We start from the raw sequence: 10,949 nt of genomic DNA on the forward strand, positions 1-10,949 counted from the left end.
GTGATCAATCTGGCTTAAACCATGAAATTGTATCCAATGTATCCAATTAATAGGTTAATAAATACTTTTTTAACATTGAACATGATTAAAAACTGCAGACATTTTGTTAGCTCAATTGTTCTTAGGACTATAGACTAGAAAATGATCAAAATTTACCTTAAATGGAACTATATATATTTTATCTTTTCACCTTGTAGTCCAAAATATACAAATATTTAATCGGCATTCCTTTTTTCTTAGGTCTTCATTGCATCCCAATAAGTATGCTACAAAAAGCGACCAAATCCTAAAATATTGGAAAAAACCTTAGGTTTCTTCAGGGCAATTATGTATCTGTTTAAAAAAGCTAGTGCCTGTTGTTGGGAGTAATTTGTGTTCATATTTGTTCTGATCGTGCTAAGGACTTCAAAAATAACAGCTTTCTAAGAAGTCAATTAAGCTCAGGATCATTAAGAGTCCGTCTTGAACAGAAGATATCCAATGAGTTCTTGAAATGGATAACTGTTTTTGTTGCACATTTCTATGACTAATAAACTTTTAGAAATATTTTCTTATGCTTTTAATGCAGATTGACACCTGAGCTCTGTAATCACCCTAAACGATAATAAACTATCGAACGCAGCAAAGTCGGAAAGGATGCCATGCATATAAATACCTGCAAAGAAAACGACTTTTAACTATTCGATTATTTCGTTTTGCATATATATTTCAATTTCTAAGACCATCTTCCATTTCAATTCGTTGCACAATCCAATTTGTCGAGCAACCCTTTTTGATTTCAATTCAATTCTTCACGTGACACTGTCGTTTGTCACGTTCCCGAAAATGGCCAGCCATCGTCTGTCTGCATTCATCATCATTATCAGAATCATCATCATCATCAGCATCAATCGTTTTCAATGCCAATCAGTCGATACAATTGGCTGCTTGTCGATGTTTCGACTTCTGCGCTGCAACTGGTAATTATTTCCATACATGGTGCACATGTCGTATACGCAATATATATTTGTTTGTTTGTTGTTTTTTCGTTTTAGCCCTTGTAGGCTTAACATGGTTATAAATATACGGTTTAATGGTTTTTGTTTGCACACCAACATCAACCACAAAAAACAACAACAACAATTTAGTGCATTTTCATGAATTTTAAGTAAGCAATTTCCCTTTTTGGGTGGCTGTTGATTTTTTCCCCCGTCCATGCAAATGTCATTCGATTGACTTTACATATAAATCTTGGCTTTTGTCTGAAACTTTTTTTTGTTGTTTTTGTGTTGGCTGTCACCTTTTGTGGTAACAGATTTTTAATTATGCCCTTTATACCCCTAAAAAGAAGCCGACCTAAGGGCGGTGAGGACAAAGACTCCAACCTCATTATGTTTAAGTGACTTTTTTTAGCCCAAGAGATTAAGAGACAGAAAGGGAAATTGAGATTTTTTTTCAGGGGATACTGCAGAACTGAAAACTGAAAACTTTATTTTATTGCATTTATAAACTTTGCCCTTACAGAACTTTTGTGTTTTTGGCAAAGTTCAAGCTGAAATATTCATTTTACTTTACTTTATTCGTGGATTGGGTGGGCGTGGGGCCAAATAAGGGGCTACTAAGTGCAACAATTTAGTGGCCAGTGGCACAAACTTTTGGCCACTTTACAGGTCAGGGAGCCAGTAAGTGGTAGTAGGCATAGGAAAGATGATACGGCTGTTGCAAGGAATCCTCGATCCTGACCCATTTGAATATTACATGCCCTCCCCCGTTTCGGGGGATGAGGGTTAACAGAGACTGTTACTTAACAGAGCTCCACAATACATGTAACAGAGCCTGCGCTTAGCCAAAGCTTTTCTTATTGTGTGAGTTTTCATTTTTGGTTTTGCCTCTGCGTTTTTACTCTTTGTGTCTTTGCAATGACAGAGTTTTTGTTTAAATACAGCACGCACAGTTCGTTGGCAATTTATTCCAAGTTCGGCCGGCTTTTGTGGCAGTTGTGGCAACGTGCAAAGTTGGCCAAGAATTAGTTTTTCGTTTACTTCTTGAAAACGCGTAATTGTGAATTTTATTTCGGGGAAAACTAGAAAAATTCATTAAAAATTATATTGTTCTAAGGCAATGTGAACTGTGTCGAGTGTTGAGTTTCAGAGCCACGAAAAGGTAATGGAATATTAAATTAAAAATAATAAAATATAAATTATTTAGACACACAAGAACAAAAGAATATTTTGATAAGCATTAATATTATTCATCAAGTTCATTTGTGTAAATTAATTGAAATGGTTAAAAAAAAGAAATCGCAACTAATAATCAAAACTAAGTTACATGAATTTATATTACATGCCAAAGAATTGTAAAAAAAATAACATTGTGTTTGGTTAGTTCGATTGTGAATGGTTTTAATTATATTGCCACCAGGTGTATGCTCTTTTGTCTAATGATTCTTTATTGTAGCCTTATCAATAACTTATTGACTGTGCCCTTTGTTTTGTGACTGTCTGCTCCTGGTTATACAAAACAGTTTTAATTTTACCTCTTAGTCAGTAAGCACCTTCTAAATTTCTTCAATTTCAATTTACAATCCCATTTCCTCATGGGAAACAGGCCTAAATTTCAAACCCACGTTATCTATTCAATAGCTTTTCAATAGTTTTCGAAACGACATAAGTAATAGATCGGAGGTGGATTAACAAAAGAAGTTGGTCGTCTTTAAGAGTGGGATTATCCATAGAATTTAAATAACTATATATTTGTTTATATTCGAAAATAAGGAGGTCTAAAAATAAAGGTTTCTTTCAGATATCTATTATCTAGTATCTATTGCTATTGGAAACCCATGAACTATTATTAATTAAGTTAATTAAAAGTTATAAGTTTCCTTAAAACAATGAATGAGCAAAATTACAGACTTTTTAAATACCTCGATCTACATACATGAGTTAGCCACAGGTATTAGAGAGTATTAACAGAGTTCTTAACACAGAGAGTAACTAATTGGCATATTGTTAAATTGTTGTATAAACTTTCATGTAACTTAGTTGCTCAAAATTCAAAGACTCGACAGCTTTTCACTGCTAATTCTAGTGGATAATTATAACAATTAGTTTTTTCAGTTGATATATAGTTAATATAGAAATGTTATTTGTAAGTTTCTGACATGGCAATTAATTTGTTCAAAAACTTTTGTGCTCTTTGTTTGTCTGGGCTTAAATTCTTGGACTTGTAACTGGAAATACACCTGAATGTAGCTTAACTACAATTATAACAAACTTGCACAAATAGACCACAACACAAGGCAGCAGACGAGAAGAGAAGAGAAGAGAAGAGAGGAGAACAGACCAGGACCAGACCAGGCCAGGACCAGCCCAGACTCGAGCGAAGCCGAGCAGACCAACAAAGACATATAAAAAATGACAGAAATTAATGCAGGCAAAATATCAAGGGGAAGCGGAGGAAGAGGCGAAGGTGGAGCTGCAGGAGCAAGCGGAGCTGGAGCAGAAACCGGAGCTAGCCAAGCGAATGCTGCACTAAAAACATCAACGACAACAGCAACAGCAACAAGACCATCCAACGTGACAGCTGAAATAACTGAAAGGCAAATGCCGGCAGCTTCCATGAAACTAGCAGAAACTGGTGGAAGGATAGCTCCTCCTCCATCACGACAACGTACGTTGACGCGTACACCGGAAATGGATGCCGATTGCGATGATGCGGTTGTTATTGATGTGAATTGCGTTGAGAGGGCCGTTGAGACTGATGTCGAGGCTGAAACAGAGGCTGAAGCGTCGGCTGATGATGCGGCGGACAGTATTACCTTGGAATTGGCATTATCCCCACACAGCACAACCCCCTCACCATCACCCTCGACCATGATGATGTTGCCCGACGATGAGGTGGTCGAGCACATGAATACCAGCAAGCCCTTTAAGGTGAGTCCTTTTCGAGTTTTATTTTGTGTTGTATTGTTAACCTGCTCAGCATTTCGTTAAGTGATTATGTTTGGCATAAAACTTTCAAGGGTCCACCCCTTGAAGGTGGAACGGAAGGGGTGCTTAACCTGCAGAAGGACACAACCTCCATACAAATTAAAAGGAGCCAAACACAGGAACACAACAAGCACTTCAAAAGCCTTCTTCAGCATTGAGTGTTCTCTGAATTGTGTTCGGGTTATGATTTCCTTCTTATTCTTTCTGCATTTTCTTTTTGCTTTTATTTTGCGCTCTTTAAACAAATTTTCACTCAACTTTTCCGCCAAAAGCGTGGAAAAAAGTGTGGAAAATTCCATATATTATTCAACGAAAAAGCGAACGTTTTCTACGAAAATTTTTGGCAAATAGACACAGAAACAGATATATATCTATGTCACTTTTATTCGCTCTTTTATCTCGCATTTTCTATGTAGCCAATATTCGTAGCAAGGAAGCCAATTGAAAATTAATTAAAATGTTAAAACTGTCGAGCTGGATATAAAATAGAGCCAAATAACACAGAAGAGAAACAAAAAAGCAAAAACCAAAAAGCAGAGACTATAAGAGGAAACCAAAAAAAAAAAAAAAGAAAAAGGAAACCCGAACAAAATGGCAAAGCTGTTAGGCAAAATGCGGGCGCCTGTGTGGCTCGTATATCATTCCCTACCATAAGCACCTAGCACCTCCTTTTAGCCTTCATTCGTCTCGTCAATCCCTCCTACTTTTCTGGCTCATTTACAACTAAGCTGGTCCCGCTTCTGCTTCTGCTGGTGCTGCTGCTGTTGTTAGAGAGACGATAACGAGGCGTCTGGCACTTGGTCATGCATCATCAGTCCTGAAGTTAAGGTCCTCTAATCGATTTATTCCAAGAAGCAGAAGAAGACCATCAAACTGATAGCACACAAAAAGGAGTGGCAGAAGCGGCTAACTAAATGATAAATAAACTTTCGTTGTAAATTTTTTGGACGATCAGATTAATTGACAGCAAATTTGCAAGAGTTTTTTTGTTGGGCCCACGTGGCGTATACGTAATTAATGCACTGTCTAGGCTAATTAATAAGCACAACATAAAATTTAAGCCTGTCAGTTTCCCTAGTCGCTGTCTCCTTACGTTCGTTCTCAAGTTCATCAACATTTGAGCAAATCATTTAATATGTAAGTCAGCTTAAGCAAGAGAAATGAGTGCAAAAAAAAAGGGGTTTTCGACTGGCTGGCTGACTGACAATTGAGTGAGTGATGAATTTTCGCGGTAAACGCAAAACGTGATGGCAAATGGGGAAAAACAGGATTTGAAATTGAATTTTCATTTCACTAATTAAATGAAAGTTAATTGGTTTCATGTTCTCCCTGCAAAGTGAATTTAAAAAAAAAAAAAAAACCTTCAAAAATCATAAAAAAGGTTTAACAAAATGTATACGAAAAGGGATCGAGAGAAGGGAGAATCAAGAGGATGATCTAAAACCTAACAAAAATGAATCCATTTGGCTAATTGCATATGAGATAATGAAGGTCACAAACATTTGCAACTATTCCCAACCATTATTCGGCGAAATATTTTGCATGTCAACGTTGTGGGAATTCAATTAATTTTATATCTACTTTCTTTCCTTTTTCTGTTTTTTTTTTTTTTTTTTGGTTGTGTGTTCTTTATTCCACACCTGATGTGTGAGTAATATTTTTTTTTTTCATGTGAACTTATTTCAACGCTTCACTTTATTCCATAATAAAAACTCAAACAGCCCAGAGAAGCAAAAGACAGAGAGAGAGAGAGAGAGAGAGACAGAGAGAGGAGAATACAAAAAAAAAGGGAAAACTCTTGTGACACTCGTATGTTTGTATATATACAAGGGGCCTCTGGCCATTAAAACCGAAATGCGACATGAAAAACGCATTTGTTTGGTTGTTCTCGACCACCTAGGCGATGTCGGCCACCAAAGCCATCTACCTTTTGGTCTTGAAGATCATATAAAGCGGGGGGTGCTGAGGCCTGACAAGAATTAAATTACCCTCCCCAGACAATCTTCCGCGAGAGACAGAGACATAGACGGAAGCAACAGCACAAAGCAAAGGGCGTACAAATACATACATTGCGTATACGCAACGTTAAGCATTAAGACAAATAAGCAAGCATTATTCATGTCCAGGCAGGCGTGCAATTTAATGATGGCATTCAGGTGGGCATGACATGGCATGAAATGAGGATAGGTTAAGGATGAGAAGAGGAGAGGAGCATGGCCAAGAGGAAACATCTGTCTTTGGGCGTGTCAATGTGGCAACAGGCATGTAAATTTGCCAAACAATTTTATTGCCCCAGTAAAATTTGTTGAATTGAATGACTCTGCCTTTAGCCTGCGCATTTCCACACTGGGGGAAAACTATTCAAATGATTTGATTAATGGCTTGAGTGAAAAAATTCAATGCATATGCACAATAAGCGAAATTACATTATAAATTAATTGGCTAGCATGTCTCTAGCAAATGTTTTTGCTACTGGTACTTTGGCTTATTTGCATAGTTACCCTTAGCATTAAGTGCAGTTTAAACACTAGACTTGTGTAGTCACTCACACACACTCACAAATATGTATGTACCGTCATGTGGAGAGGATGATGAATAGCAGAGGCAATGGCAACCCATGGAGTTGCATGACAAATTCATGACTGCATTGGCATTTCACTACCGTTCACTCCTCAAACTAACCCGATTGTCCTTGTCATTTCTCTCTCTCCCTCTGTAGATGTTTTTGTTTGTTGCCTAGTTTCGTGCTTGTGTCCTATGCAAATCATGGAATCCCTTTCTCAGTCCATCTCCATGTTGGACCTGGGTAAACACAAAAATTGACATCAACATGGTTTACCTTGATGATATATACATACATAAGTGTACAAACGAAGAGCACTGCCACTTTCAATCATTAGCTTAATCATTGAACAAAGATTTAAAATTTTTCACTAACATTTTGTTGGTTCAAAGTTCAAGGGCATGAAGATGAAATAAAATGAAAACATGCTGCTAGTTGGCAAGTTATAATGGCTTTTTCGTCTAGGTATACAGAGGGAGAGAGAGTATGGGAGAGTGGGTGGGAGCTAGGGGGAGTCAAAAAACGCATAAAGCGCAAACAAAGCCACAGGGCATTGGCATGGTCCTAACCAGACGAGTTCGGGTTTGAGTTTGAGTGAAGGGAGATGAAGAAAAAAAGGTCCACAAGTTCACAAGTCAGCGAATTTTCTTTTATTTCTTTCGAGTGGGCTGTGCGCAACAAAGTCTCTCAGTCCGCTACCACACAATAAAAAGGCAAGTCATTAGCCTTAACTCGTTTGTCAGAATGTGAAATGGAACTTTAATGACTGCCAGGTCGGCCACGCCCCAATCGACTCATTTGGCTTCAGTCATTTCGGAAAGTCAGTGTGCTTTGGAAATAGGCATAAAATGCTTGATAAATTTTCATTGCTCTAGACACCAGCCAGACACAGACACAGTAGATAGACATTATGTTTGCCGGCTATTTGATGGATTTTCTAAGAAGCGTATAATTGGTTTAGTCGACCAAACTGAAGTGAGAGAGAGAATGGGATTGATTGATTGTGTCGTTTGAGTTGGGGGCTCCACAATGAAGATGATGATGTGGTAAGGCTTAAATGCCCACAAGCCACATGACAGGCAAATGTCAACACACACATACACACACACTCACAGCCCCACCCACTTTAATACATCATTCAAAGAAAGCAAGAAGAAAAGGTTCTATTACGTTTTTTTCCATTCCATTTCTGCGTATACTTAACATTTATGAAAAGCCAAAAGGCATTGCCTACTTTTAGGCATGAAATTTTTCAACCATTTTTATTACATTTTGGGCAGTTTCTCTTTTTCTTCTCCTTTTTCTTATATTTTGTTTATACCCAAAATCGACAGCTGTATGTTTTAAATATTTTAACAGCAATCTGAGAAAATTGTCGGGCCTACAAAGCACAAAAAGGAAAAACACCAAAATCAGAAACAGAAACCAAGATGAACAAATGTAAAAGACGAAAAGAGAGAGAGAGAGAGAGAGGGAGAAATATAATCCCATTCTAAAGCCCAAACTTTTGACTTGACCTTGCCCATTGTTGGCTCGTTCTACAGCTTTATTGTTATGGCAAATAATAAATTGATTAGTTGCTCTTAGTGTGCTAGATATCGCCCCCAGAAACCTTATCCTTATCGTTGTCCATTCAGTTGAATGAGTTTTTTTTTTATTGTATATTGTTTGGTGACAGCCTGCGGGGCTTTTGTTTGAAATTATAGAAAACATTGTTCTAGCATGGAGTTTCTGGCTTGTGTTTTGCTTACTTTGGCCTTCCCCACCCGAGAAATGTTCCAATCAATGGGCGTGTTATTATCATAACGAACATTTAATTGGCCAGGCAAGCAAGGAGTGGAGGACTTTAATTATGTTTGCCTAATCGGAGAGGTATTGAAAGTTAATGGGGATTATATGTACATTCTAGTTTTGAGTATTGTTAAATGACTATTGAAAAATTTCATTTTTCTTTTGTTTAGGTCAAGGATATTACACGTAATATACGCAAAGCTGTGGTGGCAACCACATTGGAGGAACTGCGTCTGAAAGTGTCGGCTAAATTTCAACGTACTCAACCGGCCATTCATTTGGATTGCGATGGCACCGAAATCGATGATGAGGAATATTTCAATACCTTGGAACCCAATGCCGAATTGATTGCGGTTTTTCCCGGTGAACAATGGCTAGATGTGGGTTGACTTGTTGTGCCTGTTGCAATTAATGTGAAAATTTAAATTGAAAATTGCTTTTCTCTCTCTCTCTCTCTCTCTCTCGCTCTTGCCATCTTGCAGCCCAGCGATTACAATGCCAATTTGAGGCGAACATCATTGGATGCTCAACGCTTGAGGAAATTGGTTAGCAAATTGCAACCGAATTATATAAACGACGATGATTTGGATAAACTGTCGAATATGGATCCAAATTCTTTGGTCGATATCACAGGACGTGAGCCCAAGGATAATGAATACTATGCACGTTCTACAGAGTTGTCATGCTAAACTAAACACCTCTCTCTCCCCCCCCAGACAAATGAAACAAAAACCACAAAAATTTAATTTCAAAATCGAATCGGGCAGTGAAACGTCGCTTATGATAGATATGTAAGGAATTTGTATGAAGTTTTCTATGGCAGAAATTAAGATGATGATCAAGATGAAGATGATAACATCGTAAATGGCGTATTTTTGTAGCATGTTTTTTTGCGGCTAAAGCGACGTAAATATTTCAGAGTATTTTACCAGATTTTAGAGCACCTCGAATATTTTTTTAAACCACATACATACACTTACAAGAATGTCGATTATCAACTGCTAATTGTTCCTAGACCAAGAAAAACAAATAACGAATCTATAGCATCTTTATATATAAAAATATATGTATACCTAATTGGCCTTCAAGGCAAACCACAGACAACCCTCTACAAGAACATAAATGAAAATATTCTAGATAAAACTTACACTTAGAAGAAAATGTATTTTCCATAGGGAACAATTGAAAGAAATTTTTTGTATATCTATTAATTCGATCGATTAGTAAATTAAATGTTAAATATTTGTATTTTGTAAATGTTTCAGCACTTTCCTTTTTCTTCTTCTGATGTTTTATTTTTTTTCACAATAAATAAATCCATAAATGTGTGTGTAAAAATATGAATCACTTGAAATTGAGTTTTCCCACTCTCTCTCGCCCCACCCCTCTTCATCTACCACTCTGTGTGTTTGCAGTCCATAAATATGAATGAGATAAACTTTTCTTTGGTTAAACTGTGTTTTGAATAGATTTTTGTTTGCTCCTCCAACCAAACTCTCCTCCTTTTAGACATAGACACCTGCAAATGAAAACTTTTTGCATACAAATTATGGGTTTTGCATTTGGGGACTGGCTTATCCGAAAAGTCTATAACTATGCGGACTTGTTGGCTAATGTATCCGGTTTGAGAATTTAATTACTGCCCAGTTGGCAGACAGAGTTCCATTGTTTAGACGCACGCTGACATACACTTGATGACCACTAATCGAGTTTAGGCTCAATTTTAGGCTTAGTTTTAATTATGCAAAGTGCCAGCATCAGCATCATCTCGGGCATCTGGTTTTCGGCCAGTTCAAGTTTTGTGTGAATCGAATGCATTTCCTCTATGTGTGTATATGCAATTTGTTGAATTGTTATAGTTGCATCCTGCTTTGGCCTGGCATGTAAGGCATTTCTCTTTAACAAAAGAGCTTCAAGAAAAATAAGGGTCAGCAACTAACGGTAGTTACTTTTACCTGTTTCTCTCTGCTCTTGCTGTTGCCCTTTAGCTGGTGGGAAAGGTAAAACATTTTGCAGTGAAATTCTTTTGCCTTTAGGTCTGGCATATAACATTCAATGAACAAGAAACCTGAAATAAACATTTATTCTTACTTCTTTTTGGATTGTTTTTCTGATTTTTTTGCTTCTCTACTCTACTTTGCTTAAACACATAAAAGTTGCAACTATGGAGTTTCTTGGGGGGCTAACATGAGGTCAGGAAAAGGAGACAAGGCCAGTCCTGAGGCCTCTAGGCTATGGAGTTTTGAAAAATGAACAACAATTGAAAAAACTCATCTCTCTCTCTAACTCTGTGTGTGTGTGTGAGTGTGTGCGGGGTTAAACAAAGAGTTTCATTAGAATATTTCATTCACAAACAGATATTAAAGACTATAACTGTTGTCTGCACAATAAAACGGATCCAAGCTTTATACGTTTCACTTTAAGTGGCTTAAATAGGATCTGATGCCGCTTTGTTAGCAGCTTTGACTTCAAGTCGCCAGCAGCGTTGCCAGAGGCTATGGCATTGCCAACATTGGCTGGCGTTGCCACTTAAGAAGCTTAAGTTACATTGAAATCACAATTTCCCTTGCGCAACGAATACTCAGTTTACAACAAACAGGAAAATCAAAGGCAAAAAAAATATTGTC

General features: G+C 37.4%; 1 protein-coding gene across 1 annotated transcript; it reads left to right on the top strand.

Annotated features, from left to right (window-relative positions):
* The first annotated feature begins 1,965 nt into the window (after positions 1-1,965).
* Positions 1,966-9,426, top strand: Drep3 (DNA fragmentation factor-related protein 3). Its single transcript, XM_068290456.1, has 4 exons — positions 1,966-2,142; positions 3,231-3,911; positions 8,493-8,702; positions 8,805-9,426. Exons 2-4 carry the CDS (start codon positions 3,393-3,395, stop codon positions 9,009-9,011), a joined length of 936 nt encoding a protein of 311 aa, XP_068146557.1. The 5' UTR covers positions 1,966-2,142; positions 3,231-3,392; the 3' UTR covers positions 9,012-9,426.
* Positions 9,427-10,949: the final 1,523 nt, after the last annotated feature.

This window comes from Drosophila tropicalis, unplaced genomic scaffold, assembly GCF_018151085.1.
Source record: "Drosophila tropicalis isolate 14030-0801.00 unplaced genomic scaffold, ASM1815108v1 contig_593, whole genome shotgun sequence".
NCBI classification, from domain to species: Eukaryota; Metazoa; Arthropoda; class Insecta; order Diptera; family Drosophilidae; genus Drosophila; species Drosophila tropicalis.